Source organism: Bufo gargarizans, chromosome 5, assembly GCF_014858855.1.
Source record: "Bufo gargarizans isolate SCDJY-AF-19 chromosome 5, ASM1485885v1, whole genome shotgun sequence".
NCBI lineage: Eukaryota > Metazoa > Chordata > Amphibia > Anura > Bufonidae > Bufo > Bufo gargarizans.
In genome coordinates, this window is record NC_058084.1 from 447,464,317 (window position 1) to 447,489,684 (window position 25,368).

The following is a 25,368-nucleotide window of genomic DNA, read 5'->3' on the forward strand; positions in this document are numbered from 1 at the left end:
TGTCAGACGGATCTCCGGATCCGGCAGGCAGTTCTGGCAATGGAACTGCCTGCAGGAATCCAACAATGCCAGTGTGAAAGTCCCCTTAGTAAATCTGCGCCCCAATGAGTTGTGGAAGAAGGAGAACTAAAAAGGTTAGGGGTCCATTCACACGTCCGCAAAATGAGTCCGCATCCGTTCTGCAATTTTGCGGAACAGGAGCGGACCCATTCATTTTTAATGGGGTCGGGATGTGCTGTCCCGCATCTAGACATTTGCAGATCCGCAAAAAAAAAAAAAAATAGAACATGTCCTATTTTTGTCTGCAATAGAAAAGGCATTTTCTATGAGAGTGCCGGCAATATGCGGTCCGCAAAACACATGCAGACGTGTGAATGGACCCTTAAGTGGAAACTTGTCGGATCAACAGCAGCATCTCCATACATGAATATCCTCTATACTAGGAAGATTTTTTTACATAGGAAAAACTTTGTAAAACTTGTCGAGAAGGGAGTTCAGAGGACCAGCCATGACTACTGCACCTATCGGGCACTTACCAGGTAGATGTTATTGGCTGACTGTAGGAAGTAATATAAATGTACAATAAAAGGGCTTTTACTTAAAGCTAGAGCGTTCCTTTCCGCTTGAACCTGATGCACCATGTTCTTATTAATCATGTCCGCCTTCTTGACCACCTGTCAGAAAGAAGAACACATGGATTCCTTTAGACACACAAATGCTTTAGGGTCACTATTTTTTCACTCTTAAAGGAAATGTGCCACCTAAATTATTATTTTTTTCTGCCAGTTTTACACTGTTTTAAGTTTTAAACCGTGAAAACTAATCTTTATAATCACCTGTCAATCGACCGTCCTATGTGCCCAAGGGGCGTTCTTTGCGCCGCATTAGTGCCCAGCCGCGCCCCAACTTCCGTATCCTTAGAGACGCCCATCTCATTAGAATTCACTTCGCTGAGCGGTAGAGCAGTGCCCGGCGCAGGCGCAGAATGGAGAGGCTGAAGCGGCCTCATTGAAACATAAGGTATGCAGGCGCAGTTACGGTCATCGGCCTCAATAGCATCATCTGCGCGCATGCGCCCGGCACCCTCACTCACTGGGATCACATCGCGCCTGCGTCCCCTATGTTTCAACAATAGGTCATTTTCTGAGGACACATTCCCTTTATTTTTTCCGGACAGAAGAAGAGACTGGAACGGTAAATCCCAGCCATTGTTTCTAGAGATACAAGAGAATACAACGAGGCCATAAATGTAGATACGATTGTGTGACCATGTACAATCCTCCACCAGGATAAACACGATTACTTTGTGTCCCCCCTCCCCAGAAACTGACAACCCAAGGAGACAATCAGCCGCCGGGTCAAAGCCAATTCACTGGAGAACGGCAGTTAGTCATTTGGGAGGGAAGTAGAGAAATGGATTTTGTGTTCATCTTTCTCCTTTGGAGGTCAGGTAGAGGGGCGAAGCGTGTATTACACCTGCCGATTTTTCCGACAGTTTGTAGTAATGCTCGCTAGTGATCATCTGGCAGTGTAATACTGTCACTGATGGCCCGCTCGTTCATTGGGCAATCCAAATTGTTTGTCACCTTTAATCGCAAAAAGTGTAATACCAAGTGATCAAAAAGTAGTATGTACCCTAAAAATAGTACAAATCAAACCGTCACCTCACCCTGCAAAAAAAAAAATGATACTCTACCTAAGACAATCGCCCAAAAAAATTATATAAAAATAATAAATTATATGGCTCTCCGACTATGGCGACACTAAAACATGATTTTTTTTTGGTTAAAAAATGCTTCTATTGTGTTAAGTGAAATTTTTTATATATATATATATATATATATATATATATATATATATATATATATATATATATATATATATATATATATATATATATATATATTTGACATATTAGGTATCACCGCGTCCGTAACATGCTCTATAAAAATACCACATGACTTAAAGGGGTTGTCCGGGTTCAGAGCTGAACATACCCTTATTTTCACCCAGGCAGCCCCCCTCAGGCTAGCATCGGAGCATCTCATGCTCCAATGCGCTCCCTTGCCTTGCGCTAAACCGCGCAGGGCACGGACTCTTTGTTTTCAATAACACACTGCCGGGCGGAAACGTCCACCCAGCAGTGTGTTCGGTGACGTCACCGGCTCTGAGGGGCGGGCTTTAGCGCTGCCCTAGCCATTTTACTGGCTAGGGCAGAGCTAAATCCCACCCATCAGAGCCGGTGACGTCACCGGGGTTCCTGTCAGCCCCATGGAGAGCTCCGGTACGTCACCGGAACTCCAAAAAATGCCTTTGCGCGATTTAGCGCAGGGCAAAGGAGAGCATCGGAGCATGAACTGCTCTGATGCTCATGTCAGGAGGGCTTCCTGGGTGAAAATGGAGGGATGTCCGGGTTTAGCTCTGAACCCAGGCAACCCCTTTAACCCATCAGGTGAACACCATTAAAAAAATAAAATAACGGTGTCCAAAAAAGCTTTTTTCCACCTCACAAAGTGTAATATGAAGCGATCAAAAAGTCATGTCATACACACCCTAAAATAGTGCCAAACATACATATCATCCCACAAATATGAGATCCTACCTAAGACAATCGCCCAAAAAACAAAACAAAAAAATAAATAAATAAAAAACTATGGCTCTCAGACTATGTCTTTAGTCTGAGAGCCATAGTTTTTTTTATTTATTTTTTCCCTTTCATCCTCCATGACGGCATACCATGAGAGATGACCCGCCTCCAACCAGGTAGGGACAGGAAGTATAAATTTGACCCTCCTCCGGCTCCTCCTCAGTGTCTTCCTGTCCCTCCAGGTAGGAGATAGGTTTTCCCTTATGGTCGCCGACCATGAAGAAAGAAGAGGATTACCATGTGAGGAGGCAGCAGAGTCCGGACCCTAGTTGGGGAAAACGGGCTCTGAAAGACCTGTCTCTTACCTGCTGCTAGCGCGGGCAGACAGGTCCACGTGGGGCCGGACACTCAGGGAGTCCCTCCGGTCGGTTGCTAAACTCCACACTGCGATCCGGCATGGCCGGCGCTCACAGTGTCGTCACCGGAAGTGGACGCGCTCCATGCGTTCCACGAAGCGTTCCACAGGCTTACTTCCGGTATGGGGCCTGAGAGCACTTCCGGGCGGTGGATCGCATGCCGGCGGCGGCGGGAGATTCAAAATCGCGCAGGATTATGACGGAGGTCGTCCTCTGATCTGAGGTCTTAAGGTAAAGCTATTTAAGGGGGAACAGTGAGCTGGCTTCTTACCCTAAAATCATGCTGGATCCAGGTGAAATATGGAGACCACTCAGGGATCCGTACCAGTGAGTAATGTCGCCAGGACAAGGGTAAAGGCAGTATATTCTGTTAAATTAACCCTTATGTATTTTCTTTCTTTCTGTATATGTGTCAGAGAAAGAGAGTGCTCAGAAAGCAAAATCTAGTCAGAGGGCAAAAAAGTGCAGTCTCTGTTCTGTTAAACTTTCTGATTCCTCTACTAGGAAAGTGTGTAAAAAATGCACTGACAACATTTCTAAGGATTTAGTTCCGTCCCTAAAAGAAGAACTTAAAAACACAATTAGGGAAGAAATCAGGGCTATGTCAGATACCTCATTAATCCCTTCCTGCTCCAAACAGGCGCAGGGACCAGCGAGGGGGATTCAGAATCAGGCTGAAGATTCTGGTTCGGATTCAGAAAAATCTGTAGACCAGTCCATGACGAGATGTTCAGTGGATTTGAGCAGAGGTCTAACCGAGGCTTTCCGGTACATAAAAACATGCACGATCTAATTAAAAGGGTATAGAGATCCCCGGATAGGAAACTATTCATTCCTAAGACAATAAGGCGACGGCTCCCCTTTTCTAGTGAAGATGAAGCTCTTTTAACTACCTGTCCTAAGATAGACGTTTCCCTATCTAAATTAGTGAAGGGTCCAAACGCCTTACCATTTGACCCATGGATAAAAAGACGGATCAGACCCTCAAAAAGACATGGGAAGCTTGTGCGGCCCTGTTCAAACCAAACCTAGCTGCAACTTCAGTATCCAGATCACTAAAGAAATGGCTCACGCAGTTAGAATCCTGACTGAAAAGCGGAAATACATATGGTGATCTAAAAGATTCCTTTCCGCTCTTAATTAAAGCTGTGGATTTCCTATCAGATTCCACTGCGGAATCTGTCAGGATAGCTGCAAAGGCATCTGGGTTAGCGGTCGTGGCAAGAAGGTCCCTCTGGTTAAAGTCTTGGTCAGGTGAGGTCAGTTCAAAATTAAAGTTATGTACCTTACCTTTTCATGGTAATTTGTTGTTTGGAGAAGATTTAGAGTCCATCCTAGAAAAGGCTTCCGATTCAAAGTAGACCTTTCCCAGAGATTCCGGGAAAAGGAAATTTCCCTTTCGGAGGGTTAAAAAAAAAAAAAACAGCTGTTCTCCAAACAAATCTGGAAGAAGGGATTCGGAAGCTACTGGCTCAAAAAGCCATAATTCCGGTTCCCTATTCTCAAAAAGGTCAGGGATATTATTCAACCGTTTTTCTAGTAAAAAAAAAAAAAAAAAAAAAAAAAAAAAAAAAACCAGACGGGAAATTTCGGTTAATAATAAACCTAAAAAACTTAAACAAGTTCATACAGTACAACAAATTCAAAATGGAAACAATAAGATCAACCGTGAATCTGCTGGAAAAGGGAGACTTCTTAGCCTCCCTAGACTTAAGAGACGCATACTACCATATTCCGGTATGCAAACAGTCCCAAAAAATTCCTGCAGATAGCGGTTTATTTGGGGAAAGATCTGCTCCACTTTCAGTTCCAGGTATTACCCTTTTGGGATAACCTCGGCCCCCAGGGTCTTCACAAAGGTGATGCTAGAGCTGGTGGCCCACTTGAGAAGGAGGAACATCCTGATTATTCCGTATCTAGACGACCTACTGATAGTAGGCGAGTCAAAACAGTCACTGGGGAACAATCTCTTAGTGACCTGCCAGACGCTGTATCTAGCAGGATGGCTAATAAATTGGGAAAAATCAAAGCCAGTCCCGTCCCAGGAAATAATTTTCTTGGGTCTCTCCCTGGACACCACTCGTCAGAGGACGTCTCTTACAGAGCAAAAAGTCTCAGGAGTGGTAGAAAAGGTCTCAAGGTTTCAGAGTCATCCATCTTGTTCGATACGAGAAGCTATGAGACTACAAGGGACCTTGACCTCTTGCATCCCTGCAGTAAGTGGGCTCAGTTCCACTCTCGAACTCAGCAACAGTGGATATTAGCCTGCTGGGACAGAAACCAAAGTTCATTGGAACAAACAGTTCTGATTCCCTTTACGTTAAACCAGAGTCTTCTGTGGTGGAAACAAGTAAGTCACCTATGCCAGGGAATTCCATGGAATTCGGAGGAACAGGTGTTCATCACTACAGATGCAAGTCCTTGGGGGTGGGGAGTGCATTACTCTCATCACTATTTCCAAGGGGCCTGGCAGACCACCAGAAGACTTGGTCCTCAAACCAAAAGGAATTGATGGCAGTTTGGGAGACTATAAAAGTGGCGAGTCAATACATAGAAGGAAAAGATGTCCAAATAAGATCAGACAACACAACAGTGGTAACGTATTTAAACCATCAAGGTGGAACAAGAAGCCAATGTCTGAGCCAAATAAAAAAAAAAAAAAAAAAAAAAATTTTTCCTGGGCAGAAGGAAATATAAGATCCCTTTCAGCAGTCCATTTAAAAGGAAGCTTAAATGTAAAAGCAGACTTCCTGAGCAGGGTCAAAATATGTCGAACAGAATGGAGTTTGAAGGAAGAAGTTTTTCTCCAAATAACCCAAAAGTGGGGGGTTCCCCAAATAGACCTCTTGGCATCAGCCACAAACGCAAAAGTAGGTCGTTTCCTTTCCCTCAATCCAAGAGACAAAAGCGAAGGCATAGATGCTTTTTCAATAAAATTGAATTTCCATCTAACTTATGCCTTCCCCCCTGCAACTAATGTCTCGAGTGATAAAGAAGATAAGGCAAGACAGGGCTCATGTTATTTTGATAGCCCCCTTATGGCCCAAAAAATCATGGTTTCCTCTTTTGAAGATCATGTCCATCCAAAGTCCATGGATCCTTCCTTGGGATCAGGATTTGTTGTCGCAGGGTCCACTTCTCCATCCCGAGGTGGAAAAGCTGCATTTGGCAGCTTGGAACCTGAAAGGTTTATCTTAAAAGCTAAAGGCCTGACAGATCCTGTCATCAATACTATGTCGGCTAGTAGAAAGGAGACAACCTCAAAGATCTATAATAAAGTTTGGAGAGCCTTTAATACCTGGTGTATAAAAGAGAAAGTATCCCCTGAAAAATTTTCAGTCCTTTCAGTTCTAGGTTTCTTACAATCTGGGCTGGAGAAAGGTCTTCGTCCCAATACTCTGAGGGTTCACATATCGGCCCTTAGTGCAGTTTTGGATGAAAAAAATTACCAATCATTCTTGGATGGTCAGATTCCTTAAAGGGGCAGATAGACTGAGACCGTCATTGAAAGCTATGACTCCCCCCTGGGATCTTAATGTAGTTTATCGGGCTTAATAGAAAGCCCCTTTGAACCCTCATCATCGGTCTCTGTAAAATATATAACACTAAAAACCATGTTCTTAGTAGCAATTACATTAGCCCGCAGGGTTAGTGAAATCCAGGCCCTGAAAATTAATGAACCTTCTGTGTTATTTCTTCAGATAGAATTACGTTTAAATTGGATAACTCCTTCCTTCCCAAAGTTGTGTCTAATTTCCACAGGCAAGAAGAAATATTGGTTCCCTCGTTTTGTGAAAACCCGAAAACAGAAGGGGAGGAGAGGTTTCATAAATTGGATGTGCGGAGAGCAGTGCTTATATTTTTAGAGGCCACGAAGGCTTTCAGAAAGACTGACTCCTTGTTTGTTCAGTTTCTTGGCACAAATAAAGGGCAGAGAGCGACAAAAAATACTATTCCAGATTGATTAAAACAGCGATCTCAGATTCATATAAAGCGCTAGGGAAATCACCTCCTGAAGCCTTTACAGCCCATTCTACGAGATCAGTTTCTGCCGCTTGGGCAGAGAGGGCTAACGCTTCACTAGAGCAAATCTGTAGGGCGGCCACTTGGTCTAGCCCAAATACTTTTATCAAACATTACAGAATCCATGTTAAGGCAGGTCAAGATCTAGCCTTTGGGAGGAAAGTCCTTCAGGCTATAATCCCCCCCCTAAGTTGTTAATATGTTATATCTCATGGTATGCCGTCATGGAGGATGAAAGGGAAAAACCAAATTACGTACCGGTAATTCCCTTTTCATGAATCCTCCATGACGGCATAGGGGTTTCCCACCCGAAAAAATAAATATATATATATATATATATATATTATGATAGGCCTACACATAGGTGATGGTGTGTGTGATGGTGTGCAAATAAAAATAAAATAAAAAAGGGTATAAATGGAAAAAGATTCGAAAGAACACTCTCTAGGCTGTCGATCCAGAAAGACACTGAGGAGGAGCCGGAGGAGGGTCAAATTTATACTTCCTGTCCCTACCTGGTTGGAGGCGGGTCATCTCTCATGGTATGCCGTCATGGAGGATTCATGAAAAGGGAATTACCGGTACGTAATTTGGTTTTTTGGGCGATTGTCTTGGGTAGGATCTCATATTTGCGGGATTATATGTATGTTTGGCACTATTTTAGGGTGTGTATGACTTTTTGATCGCTTCATATTACACTTTATGTGAGGTGGAAAAAAAAATTGCTTTTTTGACACCGTTATTTTATTTTTTTAATGGTGTTCACCTGATGGGTTAAAACATGATTTTTTTTCTTTCAAAAATGATATTATTCTGTAAAACAAAAAAATAAATAAAAAAGTATACATATATTAGGTATTGCCAAGTCCGTAACTACCTGCTCTATAAAAATATAACATGACTAGGGCTGAAATGATTACTCGATTTAATCGAGTAATTAGACGGGAAAAAAAACGAAAAAAAAAAAAAAAAAAAAAACACCTTGACGTGATTTTTTTGCATCGAAGGTTCGTTTGCGTCACGTGACCATGGAGCGGGAGTGAAGCACTTGCTATTACTCCCGCAATAGTCACCTTTCCAGCAGGAGGCCTCGGACTCTCCACATCCATGGTCCTGTGCTGCACTGACCTCCTGACATACACACGGCGTGACCTTACGCGCTGTGTGACGTCAGACGCAGAGCAGCGCGGAATGAAGGAGTGTAGGCGGCGCCCCTGCTGGAAAGGTAAGTTGGTGCGACTGAGGCCGGGCGTCCAGAGTGCACAGCGTCATAGCAACCAATGATGCTATGCACCGAGGGTGTCAGGAGGAGCAGGGGGAAAAAGCCATTTTTTGTCAAAAGCTTACCCTAACCCTTAAGGACCTTGCCATATTTCACCTTAGCGCTGTTTCACACGAGCGGATGCCGTGCGTGACATCCACTCCGTGAATGACAGCCAAGACCTGATGCGGACTGCAGAAGGAGTAACATGACTGACAATGCTCCGTGCCTCTCTGTGACCTCTTTACTACGAAATCACGGTGAGATAAAGGTGTCACTGTGATTTCGTAGTAAAGAGGTCACAGAGAGGCACGGAGCATTGTCAGTCATGTTACTGCTCCGTGCTTCTGCTGTCCGCATCGGGTCTTGGCTGTCATTCACGGAGCGGATGTCACGCATGGCATCCGCTCATGTGAAACAGCCCTTATGGCCTCATGCACACGACCGCACAGATGGCGTCCGTGCGCGTTCCGCAATTTGCGGAACGGTACGGACAGCCTTTTATATAAATGCCTATTCTTGCCCGCAAAGCGCGGACAAGAATAGGACATGTTATATTTTTTTTGTGAGGCCTTGGAACGGAGTAATGGACAGCACACGGAGTGCTGTCCACATCTTTTGCGGCCCCATTGAAGTGAATGGGTCCGCATCCGAGCCGCCGAAGCGGACCAAAACAACGGCCGTGTGCATGAGGCCTAAGGACCAGGCCATTTTTTGCAAATCTGACATGTGCCACTTTAGGCTACTTTCACACTTGCGTTTGGTGCGGATCCATCATGGATCTGCACAGACGGATCCGTTTAGATAATACAACCGCATGTATCCGTTCAGAACGGATCCGTCATGAACACCATTTAAAGTCAATGGGGGACGGATCTGTTTTCTATTGTGCCAGAGAAAACGGATCTGTCCCCATTGACTTACATTGTGTGTCAAGACGGATCCGTTTTCACTGACACAATAGAAAACTGATCCATCCTTCCTTGACTTTCAATGGAGTTCATGACGAATCCGTCTTGGCTATGTTACAGATAATACAACCGGATCCATTCTGAACGGATGCATGCGGTTGTATTATCTAAACGGATCCGTTACTACAAGGCACTTACTAACGTATTGTGATCGTCCATATTGCTTCCTTTGCTGGCCGGATTCATTTTCTATTACATTACAGAGGACCTTTCATCAGGTTTTAGTTGATAAAATCACTACGTCCCCCGAATGGGGATTTCATAAAAAGCAGCCCCAATCCGATGAATGGAACAGATAAATCCGCTGTGTGTGAACGCACCCTGAGGCTGTGGCGACACAGGAATGTGTCGCGGGACATAAGATGGCAGTAAGCGAGGTCCTGTTGAGACCCCATTGACATTGGATCGGTGCAGTCACATCCGCCATCATGAGAAGTGACATTTAGGCCTCTTTCACACTTGCGTTGTCCGGATCCGGCGTGTACTCCACTTGCCGGAATTACACGCCGGATCCGGAAAAACGCAAGTGTACTGAAAGCATTTGAAGACGGATCCGTCTTCAAAATGCTTTCAGTGTTACTATGGCAGCCAGGACGCTATTAAAGTCCTGGTTGCCATAGTAGTAGTGGGTAGCGAGGGAGCAGTATACTTACAGTCCGTGCGGCTCCCGGGGCGCTCCAGAATGACGTCACTCTGAAGCGCCCCGGGAGCCGCACAGATGGTAAGTATACTGCTCCCCGGCTCCCCACTACACTTTACCATGGCTGCCAGGACTTTAGCGTCCCGGCAGCCATGGTAACCACTCTAAAAAAGCTAAACGTCGCATCCGGCAATGCGCCGAAACGACGTTTAGCTTAAGGCCGGATCCGGATCAATGCCTTTCAATGGGCATTCATTCCGGATCCGGCCTTGCGGCAAGTCTTCAGTTTTTTGGGTCGGAGCAAAAAGCGCAGCATGCTGCGGTATTTTCTCCGGCCAAAAAACGTTCCGTTCCGGAACTGAAGACATCCTGATGCCTCCTGAACGGATTTCACTCCATTCAGAATGCTTTAGGGTAATCCTGATCAGGATTCTTCCGGCATAGAGCCCCGACGATGGAACTCTATGCCGGAAGATAATAACGCAGGTCACAAGTCGCGGCGCAGCCGCAATAATGACCAGTGGTTTTCTAGCTGTCACACAGCTACAACTCCCAACATTCCCAGGTCATGCTGGGAGAATCCTCTCTACATCGGCTGGAGGAATAGTCACGTTGTGCACTACAAGTCTCAGCATGTCTCACCTTCACGGCGAACAGCCTGCTGTTGTTCTGCCGGCGAGCCAGGTACACCTTCCCGAAGGCGCCGCGGCTGATGGGCTTCACTATGGTGAAGTCCTCAATGGACGGCGGCTGCGGCACGGCGATCTTCTTCTCCCGGCACAGGGACCGGTCCCCCGTCTTCTCCTCCGCCGTCACCCCCATGTTTGTTGCCAGTTTACGCCAGACCTCGGCGCGCCGCAGCAGTTTAAACTCAAGACACGCCTCGACGTGACGTCACCGACCCTCCCTACCAATAAAATCAATCCCTGTAGAGAGTTCCTTCTAACCACGCCCCTCGGTAGCGGCCATGTTTACTCAGGGCACAAGCCCACATGTTTGTTTTCGAAAATCGAACAAGTTCCTTCCTGATGCTGTGAGCGCTCCTCACCGCCCGGCCTGTCTCCGGCCTGTCTCCGGCCTGTCTCCGGCCTGTCTCCAGCACACCAGCCTGAACTCTTACCTATGATATGTACCTTTTACTCCAGACAATTGCTTAGAAGACAATTCCCTAATATTCCCATAAATTGTTTCCTAACAACTCCTTTTCCCCATTTATCTAAATCCCTCACCTCAGATCATATCTTGTGGGGGGAATTCTGCGCAGAATCCTCCTCTCATTGTCGTTGATTGGAGTCCGCACCGCCGTTATTACCGCATGGATTACCAAACCATGAGGCCGGGTTCACATGGCGTATTTTGGACGCAGAGTTTGTGCCCAAATCCTCCCCAAAAACGTATACAGAACTGAAATCTGCCTGTTAATCCATAATTTTAAAAACCGCATCACAGAAGTGTCCTTCCATTCTTGGCGCGGATTCACACACATACAGATAGTTCTGATCGGAGGTCCTGCATATACTGTACCCTACGCTGCTGTGGGGTCTTGGGTCTATACAGTCTGTCAGGATAGGTCGTCAGTATGTGATCGGTGGGGTCGGAGTCGGACCCCGCCGCAGAGCTCTGGCGAGCGCCACAGCCTCCACGCAGCTTACTAAATACAGCGCCATCCACTGGATAGTGTCTGTGCTTGGTATTGCAGCCCAGCCCTATTCACCTGAAAGGGATTGAGCTGCGCCTAGATCACGCGATCGATGGACGTGACCTCACCTCAAACAGCTGATCGGGAATCGGACCCCCACCAATCTGATACTGATGACCTATCCAGTATTAAACTCTCGGAAAACCCATTTAAGGGCTCATGCACACGACCGTATGTATTTTGCAGTTCGCAAAACACGGATGTGGAAAAAAAAACACCAAAAAACGGATGACATCTGTGTAAAGTCACTGTTGCATCGTTTTTTATTGGCCGATCCATTGTAACAATGCCTGTCCTTGTCCGCAAAACGGACAATAATAGGACATGTTCTATTTTTTTTGCGGAACGGACATACAGACCCCGTTGAAGTGAATGGGTCCGGAATGCACACGGAGCTATTTCCATTTTTTTTCAAGCCCCATTGAAGCGAATGGTTCCGCATACAGACCTGTAAAAAAAACGGACCGGAAAAAAAATATGTTCGTGTGCATGAGCCCTAAAGGGCATCTGGCAGCAGTTTTGTACCCATGACACTGGCTGACCTGTTACATGTGCGCTTGGCAGCTGAAGGCATCCGTGTAGGTCCCATGTTCATATGTGCCCGCATTGCTGAGAAAAATGATGTTTTAATATATGGAAACGAGATTCTAGGAGCAACGGGGGCGTTGCTGTTGCTCCTAGAGGCTCCGCTCTTTCTACAGCTGCCGCGTCCTCTGTACTTTGATTGACAGCACCAGGCAGTGTAAAGGCTCATGCACACGTTTGTGTTCTGCAAATTGCAGATCCACAAAACATGGATGCCGCCTGTGTGCCTTCCACAATTTGCTGCCCATTAGAGAAATGCCTATTCTTGTACATAAAATGGACAAGAATAAGACATGATCTATAATTTTTGCAGGGCCACGGAACTGAGCAACGGGTGCGGACAGCACGCGGAGTGCTGTCTGCATCTTCTGCGGCCCCATTGAAGTGAATGGGTCCACGAAACCACGTTCGTGTGAATGCGCCCTAAATATGATCACACCTGGCCACAACTTTTTGTAAAGTCAAAAAGCAGAGAGAGCAGAGCCTCTAGGTGTAACGGTAACGCCCCCGTTGCTCCTAGAGGCTCATTTGCATATATTAAAACATCATTTTTCTCAGCAATGCGGGCACATGAACATGGGACCAACACAGATGTCTTCAGCTGCTGAGCGCACATGTAACAGGTCAGTCAGTGTTAGGCCTCATGCACACGACCGTTGTGTGCATCCGCGTCCGTTCCGTCATTTTTCACAGTTTAGCGGAGGTCCCATTCATTTCTATGAAGCTGTGAAAAAAAAACTGATAGTCCTGTCTTTTCTCCGCGTCTGTGATCCGTGATTCCAGTCCGTCAAAAAAATATAACCTGTCCTATTCTTGTCAGTGGAAAACGGAGGACGGACCCATTTAAGTCAATGGGTCCGTCATAAAAAACGGATGCACAACTGGTATGTCATCCGTGTCTGTGTCCGGTTTTTTCTACAAGACCTTGGTGCAATAAAATGACACTTTTCATTAACCTTCCTTTTTTTCCCCTGTCAGACAAAAAAAAAAAAGACACAAGGAAACACAACTGAAACAAAATCGGACACGGACCACTGAAGCCAAATCACTGACAGTGAAAAAACGTCGTGTGGATGAGGCCTTTTGCACACGACCGTAATTTTGTTTCCGTGTCCGATCCGTTTTTTTGGGGGATAGGATGCGGACCCATTCATTTCAATGGGTCCGCAAAAAACGCGGACACTACACCGTGTGCTGTCCGCATCAGTATGTCCTTTCCGTTGCTCCACAAAAAAAATAGTGCATGTCCTATTTTTTCTAGTTTGCGGACAAGGATAGGCAATATTACAATGGATCCGCAAAAAAACGGATGCTATACGGAACGTCATCCTTTTTTTTACGGATCTGCAATTTGCGGACCGCAAAACACATACGGTCGTGTGCATGTAGCCTTAGGCCTCATGCACACGACCGCAAAACGGGGTTCCGTTTCCGTGTGTCTTCCTTGATTTTTGGAGGACCACCAGACATGAAAGAAAGTGAAAAAAAATCTTTGCCTTGCAAATGATAGGAAAAAAACTGACACAGATCACGGACGCGGATGACAATCTTGTGTGCATCCGTGTTTTTTCACAGACCCATTGACTTGAATGGGTCCGCGAACCGTTGTCCGTGAAAAAAATAGGACAGGTCATATTTTATTGACGGACTGAAAACACGGATCACGGATGACAAACGGTGCATTATCCGAGTATTCAACGGACCTATTGAAAGTCAATGGGTCCGCAGAAAATCACGGAAAACGGAACAACGGACACAACAACGGTCGTGTGCATGAGGCCTCATAGGGACAAATCTGCTGACAGATGCCCTCTAATACCTATTATTTCTGTAAATGGACGGTTACCCCCCATCGCTCCCCCGTTCCTCCCCATGGGTGAGCACGCCCGCTGCCGAGTACATATACTTGCCAACTCTCCTGAAACATCCAGGAGGCTCCCAGAAAAAAATGGAGAGATCCCCAGGGCATGAGGGCACAGGCTGAACCACCTGGGGTGAGGAGAAACTGGGGGCACGGCACAGATTTTGGACCACAACATGTTTATTATAGGTGTTATATCCACGGCAGAAATATGTCTCCATGCCATGGACTTCTACCCTAGAGTAGCTACAAAATCCATACATTTCACTCTAGCAAGTCTACCCTGTGTGAACAGGACCCTACTGGGCCTGCTTCACACAGCTGCGTTCTGCAAATGACAGCGAGAGTGCTGTCGCCATGGTTACTGCAGCTTAGAAAGACCCGGAAGTGACGTAATCAACCCGGAAGTTCCTGACTGCTGGGTTATCCGGGTCACCTTTGTTACATCACGCCGGGTTGCGGCTAAGTGGCTGTGTAAACCGGGCTGAATTCCCGGGGTGCGGACGCCATGTTCTCGCTCAGCAGCACGGTGCAGCCGCAGGTGAGTGACGTCACGGGAGTGCGTCATGTGACCACGTCCCGTTCCAGAAGATTCCGCGTCCGCGTCCGTCACCAAACAAGTGACGTAGAGGTGTCGTGACGAGCCATGCTGAGACTTGTAGTCCACCACATGCCAGGCAGAAGTGATTGCAGTACACACGGTCTTCTGTGTGTAGAGGCTGGTGGGACTCGAGTCTGACTGGAGGTCGAGCTGGTTTTCATGGTGACCCTCCATAGGTGTTGAGGATTACAGGACAGGGGGTGATGACATAAGCCACCGTGTTGGGGTTCACATCTGGGACAGTGTTGACAGTGGATTGGCTGTCAGGGCATGCTGGGGGGAGTAGTTCACATCAGCGGTAGCTGGAGGTCTGAGAAAGATTTAACTGGTGTAAAGTAGAACCAATCAGATTCCAGCTTTCTTTTTCCAAAGGAGCTGTCAAAAATCAAAGGAGGAATCTGATTGGTTGCTATGTTCAACTAAGCCAGTTCTACTTTACCCCAGTTTAATAAATCTCCCGCGGTGTTCTCTCTGTTCGCACCACGTCGTCCATTTAGTGTATATGCCGTGAAAGCATTGTGTCCCTAGGGGCCCCAACTGACAGATAGAGTTCAGCGTACCACTAAAATAAGAGGAATAATGGGCCATCCCAATTGTTACGCGGTTTCCCCCCTCCCCACAGTATAGGGGATAACTATTAGATCGGCGTATAGAGAGGTTGTATATTTGCTGATGAGCTTGCTTCCATCAGTTTTGAGGGAGCGATCAGCAGTTCTCGATGGGTCCAGATGCTGGCAACAGGTACCCCGACATTTCTACATGGCAGCCAGTCAGATGAAGGGATGACAAAAAACGGAAATGACTCTATATACATTCCATGGCCGTTCCGCAAAAAAATAAAAATAGAACTTGTCCTATTATTGTCCGCATTACGGACAAGGACAGGACTGTTCTATTAGGTATCCATGTTTTGCGGATCTGCCATACACCCAATGGTCGTGTGCATGAGCCCTAATACAGCAGGTGCCGCTCCAGTGCTGTCCGTGCGCTCTTTATTAGGTTTGCATCTGCATTTGATAAATCCTGCAGTCTGTTCCGGCAGAGGCGTAGGCAGTACCTGCCGGACCCCCATTCACTATAATGGGATCCATCCGGTTTTTCTGCATGAATGCGAGCTTTCTGCCAGAAAAATACCGCTGCCTACAGCAGCTATGCCAGGTACGGTAAATCTGGTAGTCTGCACCTCTGCCGGAAAAGTTTACCAGATTTACGGAGTGCAGGTGTGGACGTAGCCTTAGGCCCTCATGCAACCGCATTGTTTTCAGCTTGAATGTGGGCCCATTTATTTCAACGGGGCCGCAAAAATAAAGACATGTCGCGTGCTGCCCACCTCCGAATTTCTGCATGTCCGTCCCACTAAAAAATAGAACCCGTCCTATTCTTGTCCGTTTTGTAGACAAGAATAGACATTTTCACAATGGGGTTCGCGGAAATTGTGGGATGCTCACGGGGACAGGATTTGTGTTTTGCGCATCTGCGATTTGCAGACCACAAAATACATACGGTCACGTGGATGAGGCCCTAGTCTGCGCATCAGTCACCTTAGCCCACTTTGCCACTTAGAAGCGCCAAGGGGACTCGCGTGAAGCCATTCGCCTGCAGCGCAGGTGATCGTGTGCCCGCTTGCACCCCGTTAGCAGCGCATTGTATAGGTGTGCTGACTTTGACCTATGCCATTTAAGCTAAATGCACACGATCAGGATTGCACGCGGAAAATCCGCACCGTGGGTCATGTGCATTGTATTCTATGAGAATTTGAAATTCACGATGCAGATTTTTTTCTGCGTGGATTTTGACCTGCGGTGGGGATTTTAAAATCTCCAGCATGTCAATTTATTTTATTTTTCCTGACCGGATTTTCTTCATTCACTTAGTAAAATCCGTACCAATTGATGCGGATTGACCGCACGGATTTGCCTGCGAACACCTGCGGATTTAAGTGCAGATTCTCCGCACGTGAATCCTGAACATGTGCATGTACCCTTAAAGTGTGACTTTGGTTAAGGGCTCATGCGCACGAACGTATTTTCATTCCGTGTCCGTTCGGTTGTTATTTTTTGCAGAACCATTAATTTCAATGGGTCCGCCAAAAAACGGAAGTTACTCTGTGTGCATTCTGTTTTCGTATGTCCGTATCGCAAAAGAATAGAACATGTCCTATTGTCCACATTACGGACAAGGATAGGACTGTTCTATTAGGGTTCAGCTGATCTGCTTAGCAAAATACAGAATGCACACAGACGTCATCTGTATTTTTTGCGGATCCGTGTTTTGCGGACCACGAAATACATACGGCCGTGTGCACGAGCCCTAATACTTGTTGTGAAGCCATTTAACATCGCTTAAAAAGTCTTTCTAGGAGGATCAAATCCACCTACTCACACACACGATAAAACTAGGTGGATTTCACACGAGCGAGTTTTGCGTCCGGTTGCAGTGCGTGGTGTAAACGCACACGGACTGAATCCTGACACATTCACTTCAGTGGCTCTGTGCACATATTGTTTTTCATGCAGCTCTAGAGCAGTGAATGGGGTTTGTGTGAAAAACAGAAGACTTCCAGATGCAATGTGTTTTTCACTGATGGTTGCTGGAGATGTAGATTTTTATTTTTTTTTCCATTTATTTTTCATGGTGTAAAAACAACGCATCAAAACTGATTGCACCCGCACGGAGAAAACTGAAACACTGAACGCAATCCCAGACAAAACTGACTGAACTTGCTTGTGAAACCATCAGTTTTTTTCCTGAACAAGACCCCCTGACACAATCCGTATCGCTCGTGTGAAAAAAGCCTTATGCCTCATTCACACGTCAGTGTTTGATCAGGGATTTCCATCAGTGATTGTGAACCAAAACCCGGATTGCAGCCTCCACAGACATCTTTCTCTATATATATATATATATATATATGTATATATGTATGTATGTATGTATGTATGTGTATGTGTGTCGGTCCATAAATATTGGGACATCAACACAATTCTAACATTTTTGGCTCTATACAGTATACACCACCACAATGGATATGAAACAAACAAGATGTGCTTTACCTGCAGACTGTCAGCTTTAATTTGAGGGTATTTACATCCAAATCAGGTGAACGGTGCAGGAATTACAACAGTTTGCATATCTGCCTCCCACTGGTTAAGAGACCAAAAGTAATGGGACAGAATAATAATCATAAATCAAACTTTCACTTTTTAATACTTGGTGGTTGCAAATCCTTTGCAGTCAATCACAGCCTGAAGTCTGGAACGCATAGACATCACCAGACACTGGGTCTCATTCCTGGTGATGCTCTGCCAGGCCTCTACTGCAACTGTCTTCAGTTCCTGCTTGTTCTTGGGGCATTTTCCCTTCAGTTTTGTCTTTAGCAAGTGAAATGCAGCTCAATCTGATTCAGGTCCGTTGATTGACTTGGCCATTGCATAACATTCCACTTCTTTCCCTTAAAAAACTGATGAGGTGGTATGCTTAGGATCATGAGCAGTTCCTTTCCTTCTCCATACTCTTCTCTTCCCATCACTCTGGTACAAGTTGATCTTGGTCTCATCCGTCCATAGGATGTTGTTCCAGAACTGTGAAGGCTTTTTTACACCTACCTCCTGGAGAGTGTTCTTGATCCGGCCAACTGTTGTGAAGGGTGTTTTCTTCACCAGGGAAAGAATTCTTTGGTCATCCACCACAGTTGTTTTCTGTGGTCTTCCGGGTCTTTTGGTGTTGCTGAGCTCACCGATGCGTTCCTTCTATTTAAGAATGTTCCAGTTGTTTTGGCCACGCCTAATGTTTTTGCTATATCTCTGATGGGTTGTTGTGTTTTTTCAGCCTAATGATGGCTTGCTTCACTGATAGTGACAGCTCTTTGGATCTCATCTTGAGAGTTGACAGCAACAGATTCTAAATGCAAATAGCACACTGGAAATGAACTCTGGACCTTTTATCTGCTCATTGTAATTGGGATAATGAGGGAATAACACACACCTGGCCATGGAACAGCTGAGAAGCCAATTGTCCCATTACTTTTGGTCCCTTAACAAGTGGGAGGCACATATGCAAACTGTTGTAATTCCTACACCGTTCACCTGATTTGGATGTAAATACCCTCAAATTAAAGATGACAGTCTGCAGTTAAAGGGCTTCTGTCACCCCACTAAACTGATTTTTTTTTTTGTGTACTTATAATCCCTATCCTGCGATATTGCTATACCTTATGTTATTAATAATTTTCGTTCAGTAGATTTTGCAAAAAACGTACTTTTATGATATGCTAATTACCTTTCTACCAGCAAGTAGGCCATCTATTTGCTGGTAGCAGCTGCAGAAAACCGCCCCCTCCTCTTGTTGATTGACAGGGCCAGCCGCGATCTCCTCCTCCGGCTGGCCCTGTCAGCATTTCAAAAATCGCGCGCCTGTGTTGATTCGGCGCAGGCACTCTGAGATAAGGAGGCTCGCCTCCTAAGCACTCCCTCAGTGCGCCTGCGCCGATGATGCCTTCTCTTTCAGTGACGTCATCGGCGCAGGCGCACTGAGGGAGTGCTGAGGAGGCGAGCCTCCTCATCTCAGAGCGCCTGCGCCGAATCAACACAGGCGCGCGATTTTTGAAATGCTGACAGGGCCAGCCGGAGGAGGAGATCGCGGCTCGCCCTGTCAATCAACAAGAGGAGGAGGCGGTTTTCTGCGGCTGCTACCAGCTACGCCCTACTTGCTGGTTGAAAGGTAATTAGCATATCATAAAAGTAAGTTTTTTGCAAAATCTACTGAACAAAAATTATTAATAACATAAGGTATAGCAATATCGCAGGATAGGGATTATAAGTACACAAAAAAAAAATTTGTTTAGTGGGGTGACAGAATCCCTTTAACCACCTCCGGACCGCCTAACGCAGGATCGTGGTCCGGAGGCGGCTGTCTCAGGCAGAGTCACGCATCTATGCGTCATCTCGCAAGAACCGAGATGACGCTCACAGCCGGCCCGCGCATGCGCATCGCGGGCGGCAAAAGTTAGAGGAGTATTTCATCATCAGCCTGCCAGCCAATGATCGTTGCTGGCAGGCTGATGATTTTCAAAAAACCAAATCAGAAGCCAGTTAACACTTTATATTTATAAATATAATGTGTTAAATGGCTTCCCTGCTCCTCTGCTGGTCCTTTTCATCGGTTGGTTCCAGCAGAGGAGCAGGCATCACAGTGAGTACACACCAAACATCACACACAGCCCCAGATCACCCCCCATCACCCCAATTAACCCCTTGATCGCCCCTGTCAATCTCCTAGTGAAAGGGAAAAAAGTGGTATTGACTGTTAGGTTTTAGGGATAGTTTAGGCCCCTTGGTTAGGTAGTTTAGGGATCAGTTAGCGCCCAGCCCACCGCACCGCAGTCACTTATTCGCTGATTAGTGTATCGCTAATCAGCATTTGTACCTTTATATTATCTGTAAGTGATCAAAACTGATCACAGTCAGATCTATAATAGTATTAGTGTCACCTTAGTTCGCCCTCCTCCCAAAACGCAATGTTTGCCCGATCAGGCCTGTTCACCCATGCCCGCCCCGCCGCAGTGACAAAAAATATTTTTGTTTTTGATCACTGCACAATCACTTCACAAGCGCTGCGGCGATAAAAAAAAAAGACAGGCTTGCTTTTTTTCTTGGGTAGTCTCAGGGAATACCCCCTAAATTTAGTAGTCCAAATGTCAAATAAGGGGGTATTCTTCTGAAGAGGCCTACAGGCTTCTGACCCAGTCGGATGAGTAATGGGAACCCTCATCTGACGAATCTAGCGGGTCAGAATATGAACCTGTAGAAAGCAGTGGCAGTCTGACCCAAAGTTCGGACAAGGAGGTTGAGGTCCCTTATACCACCAGGCGTACCCGGCCCCGTGTTACTACACCACAGGTTGCGCAGGATCCGCTTCAAGGGCAGCAGAGTGGGGCTGGCGCTGTCGGATTACGTGGTGAGGCATACACCAGCAGCGCAGCCCACCCTGGACCTAGTACCAGCACTGCCGTACAACATGGTGAAGTGGCGAGCACCAGAAGGGCAGTTGAAGCTGGTACGGTGGCACGTGTAGTAGTTACCCCGTCGCAGCCACCGCACAGACAGGCCCGTAGAGTCCCTGAGGTGCTGGCAAACCCTGATTGGCAGTCCCCAACTTTAGCCGCATCATTAGTTCCCCCTTTCACCGCCCAGTCTGGAGTTCGGGTTGAGACAGCTCAGAATGGTTCGGCCCTGGGATTTTTTGAGCTGTTCTTGACTGCGGAGCTCTTGGACATAGTCGTGGCAGAAACAAATCGGTATGCCACTCAATTTATAGCCGCTAACCCGGGAAGCTATTATGCCCTGCCTTTCCGGTGGAAACCAGTCCAAGTTTCCGAATTAAAACATTTTCTGGGCCTTCTCCTCAACATGGGTCTTACCAAAAAGCATGAATTGTGGTCATATTGGTCCACAAACCCAATTAATCACATGCCCATGTTCTCTGCTGCCATGTCCAGGGCACGATTTGAGGCCATCCTGCGTTTCCTGCACTTTAGCGACAACACCACCTCCCGTCCCAGAGGCCACCCAGCTTTTGACCGGCTCCACAAAATAGACCACTTCAACCAGAAATTTGCAGATTTGTATACCCCTGAGCAAAACATCTGCGTAGACGATTCCTTTATACATTTTACCGGGCGCCTTGGCTTCAAACAATACATCCCAAGCAAGCGCGCCCGGTATGGGGTCAAATTGTATAAGCTCTGTGAAAGGGCCTCAGGCTATACCGACAAATTTGGGATTTATGAGGGTAAAGATCAGACCCTGGAGCCGGTCGGTTGCCCTGACTACCTGGGGAGCAGTGGGAAGACAGTCTGGGACTTGGTGTCACCCTTATTTGGCAAGGGGTACCATCTTTATGTGGACAATTTCTACACAAGTGTGGCCCTCTTCAGGCATTTGTTCCTAGAACAGATTGGCTGCTGTGGGACCGCGCGAACTAGTCGCCGGGGCTTCCCCCAACGGCTCGTTACCACGCGTCTTGCAAGGGGGGAGAGGGCTGCCTTGTGTAACGAAGAACTGCTCGCGGTGAAATGGAGAGACAAGCGTGACGTTTACATGCTCTCCTCCATTCACGCAGACACGACAATACAAATAGAACGAGCAACCAGTGTCATTGAAAAGTCCCTCATTTGCAGACGAATTCATTAAGTATTATGCATTTTTGTACTTCCCGCCTTTCATGCAAATTAACATAAGTCATATTTTCAAGCTCTGACTCATCTCAGGTTAATTTGCGAGCTACGGGAACTGGGTATTGCAGGTGTGCTAGCGGCCATCTAGCAACCCATGTCCTCAGCTCTTTAACCCCTTAGGGGGTCCGACACCCGGCACCCCCGCCGATCAGCTGTTTGAAGAGAAGGCGCGTGCGGTGTCAGCGCTGCCTCCTCTTCACTGTTTACCTTCTAGCCGTTGCATCTGCAGTGGTGAGCAGGTGTAATTACACCCAAGCCGTCCCATTCATTTCAATAGGAAGACTTGGGTGTAATTACACCTGCTCACCACTGCAGATGCAACGGCTAGAAGGTAAACAGTGAAGAGGAGGCAGCGCTGACACCGCGCACGCCTTCTCTTTAAGCAGCTGATCGGAGGGGGTGTCGGACCCCAGCCGATCTGATATTGATGACCTATCCTGAGGATAGGTCATCAATAAATATAACTTGGACAACCCCTTTAACTACCTCCCGACCGCCTAACGCACCGATGCGTCCGGGAGGTGGTTGATTTATTCCTCCTGGACGCATCGGCGCGTCTTCTCGCGAGACGCGAGATTTCCTGTGAACTCGCGCACACAGGCGCGCGCGCGCTCACAGGAACGGAAGGTAAGCGAGTGGATCTCCAGCCTGCCAGCGGCGATCGTTCGCTGGCAGGCTGGAGATCTGATTTTTTTTTTAACCCCTAACAGGTATATTAGATGCTGTTTTGATAACAGCGTCTAATATACCTGCTACCTGGTCCTCTGGTGGTCCCTTTTGTTAGGATCGACCACCAGAGGACACAGGTAGCTGTGTAAAGTCGCACCAAACACTACACTACACCCCCCCGTCACTTATTAACCCCTTATGAACCCCTGATCACCCCATATAAACTCCCTGATCACCCCCCTGTCATTGATCACCCCCCTGTCAGGCTCCGTTCAGACGTCCGTATGATTTTTACGGATCCACGGATACATGGATCCGATCCGCAAAACGCATGCGGACGTCTGAATGGAGCCTTAGAGGGGGGTGATCAATGACAGGCGGGTGATCACCCATATAGATTCCCTGATCACCCCCCTGTCATTGATCACCCCCCTGTCATTGATCACCCCCCTGTAGGGCTCCATTCAGACGTCCGCATGTGTTTTGGTATCCATGGATCCGTAAAAATCATGCGGACGTCTGAATGGAGCCTTACAGGGGGGTGATCAATGACAGAGGGGTGATCACCCATATACACTCCCTGATCACCCCCTGTCATTGATCACCCCCCTGTAAGGCTCCATTCAGACATCCGCATGTGTTTTGCGGATCCGATCCATGTATCCATGGATCCGTAAAAATCATGCGGACGTCTGAATGGAGCCTTACAAGGGGTGATCAATGACAGAGGGGTGATCACCCATATACACTCCCTGATCACCCCCTGTCATTGATCACCCCCCTGTAAGGCGCCATTCAGACATCCGCATGTGTTTTGCGGATCCGATCCATGGATCCGTAAAAATCATGCGGACGTCTGAATGGAGCCTTACAGGGGGTGATCAATGACAGAGGGGTGATCACCCATATACACTCCCTGATCACCCCCTGTCATTGATCACCCCCCTGTAAGGCTCCATTCAGACATCCGCATGTGTTTTGCGGATCCGATCCATGTATCCATGGATCCGTAAAAATCATGCGGACGTCTGAATGGAGCCTTACAGGGGGGGTGATCAGTGACAGGGGGGTGATCACCCCCTGTCATTGATCACCCCCCTGTAAGGCTCCATTCAGACGTCCGCATGTGTTTTGCGGATCCGATCCATGTATCCGTAAAAATCATACGGACGTCTGAATGGAGCCTTACCAGGGGGGTGATCAATGACAGGGGGGTGATCAGGGAGTCTATATGGGTGATCACCCCCCTGTCATTGATCACCCCCCTGTCATTGATCACCCCCCCCCCCCCCCCCCCCCCCTGTAAGGCTCCATTCAGACATTTTTTTTGGCCCAAGTTAGCGGAAATTTTTTGTGTTTGTTTTTGTTTTTTCTCACAAAGTCTCATATTCCACTAACTTGTGTCAAAAAATAAAATCTCACATGAACTCACCATACCCCTCACGGAATCCAAATGCGTAAACATTTTTAGACCTTTATATTCCAGACTTCTTCTCACGCTTTAGGGCCCCTAAAAAGCCAGGGCAGTATAAATACCCCACATGTGACCCCATTTCGGAAAGAAGACACCCCAAGGTATTCCGTGAGGGGCATATTGAGTCCATGAAAGATTGACATTTTTGTCCTAAGTTAGCGGAAAGTGAGACTTTGTGAGAAAAAAACAAAAAAAATCAATTTCCGCTAACTTATGCAAAAAAAAAAAAAATTTCTATGAACTCGCCAGGCCCCTCATTGAATACCTTGGGGTGTCTTCTTTCCAAAGTGGGGTCACATGTGGGGTATTTATACTGCCCTGGCTTTTTAGGGGCCCGAAAGTGTGAGAAGAAGTCTGGGATCCAAATGTCTAAAAATGCCCTCCTAAAAGGAATTTGGGCACCTTTGCGCATCTAGGCTGCAAAAAAGTGTCACACATCTGGTATCGCCGTACTCAGGAGAAGTTGGGGAATGTGTTTTGGGGTGTCATTTTACATATACCCATGCTGGGTGAGAAAAATATCTTGGTCAAATGCCAACTTTGTATAAAAAAATGGGAAAAGTTGTCTTTTGCCAAGATATTTTTCTCACCCAGCATGGGTATATGTAAAATGACACCCCAAAACACATTCCCCAACTTCTCCTGAGTACGGTGATACCACATGTGTGACACTTTTTTGCAGCCTAGGTGGGCAAAGGGGCACATATTCCAAAGTGCACCTTTCGGATTTCACCGGTCATTTTTTACACATTTTGATTGCAAAGTTCTTCTCACACATTTGGGCCCCTAAATTGCCAGGGCAGTATAACTACGCCACAAGTGACCCCATTTTGGAAAGAAGACACCCCAAGGTATTCCGTGAGAGGCATGGCGAGTTCCTAGAATTTTTTATTTTTTGTCGCAAGTTAGTGGAATATGAGACTTTGTAAGAAAAAAATAAAAAATCATCATCATTTTCCGCTAACTTGTGACAAAAAATAAAAAGTTCTATGAACTCACTATGCCAATCAGCGAATACCTTAGGGTGTCTACTTTCCGAAATGGGGTCATTTGTGGGGTTTTTCTACTGTTTGGGCATTGTAGAACCTCAGGAAACATGACAGGTGCTCAGAAAGTCAGAGCTGCTTCAAAAAGCGGAAATTCACATTTTTGTACCATAGTTTGTAAACGCTATAACTTTTACCCAAACCATTTTTTTTTTGCCCAAACATTTTTTTTTAATCAAAGACATGTAGAACTATAAATTTCGCGAAAAATTTATATATGGATGTTGTTTTTTTTTCAAAATTTTACAGCTGAAAGTGAAAAATGTCATTTTTTTGCAAAAAAAATCGTTACATTTCGATT

The 25,368-nt window shown here is 46.5% G+C and overlaps 2 protein-coding genes across 3 annotated transcripts in view; one reads left to right on the top strand and one right to left on the bottom strand.

Moving 5' to 3' along the window:
• MASTL (microtubule associated serine/threonine kinase like) overlaps positions 1–10,759 on the bottom strand; it is a 48,587-nt gene extending 37,828 nt beyond the window's left edge. For both annotated transcript variants that reach the window (XM_044293636.1, XM_044293635.1), the window contains exons 1-2: positions 10,541–10,759; positions 537–674 (exon numbers count right to left, since the gene is read on the bottom strand). In XM_044293636.1, the coding sequence (XP_044149571.1) occupies positions 537–674; positions 10,541–10,720 (318 nt within the window). In that variant the 5' untranslated portion in view covers positions 10,721–10,759. The remainder of the gene's footprint in view (positions 1–536; positions 675–10,540) is intronic.
• A 3,696-nt stretch (positions 10,760–14,455) lies between these two features.
• YME1L1 (YME1 like 1 ATPase) overlaps positions 14,456–25,368 on the top strand; it is a 70,269-nt gene continuing 59,356 nt past the window's right edge. The window contains exon 1 of the mRNA XM_044294997.1: positions 14,456–14,584. Coding sequence (XP_044150932.1) covers positions 14,552–14,584 — 33 coding nt within the window. The 5' untranslated portion in view covers positions 14,456–14,551. The remainder of the gene's footprint in view (positions 14,585–25,368) is intronic.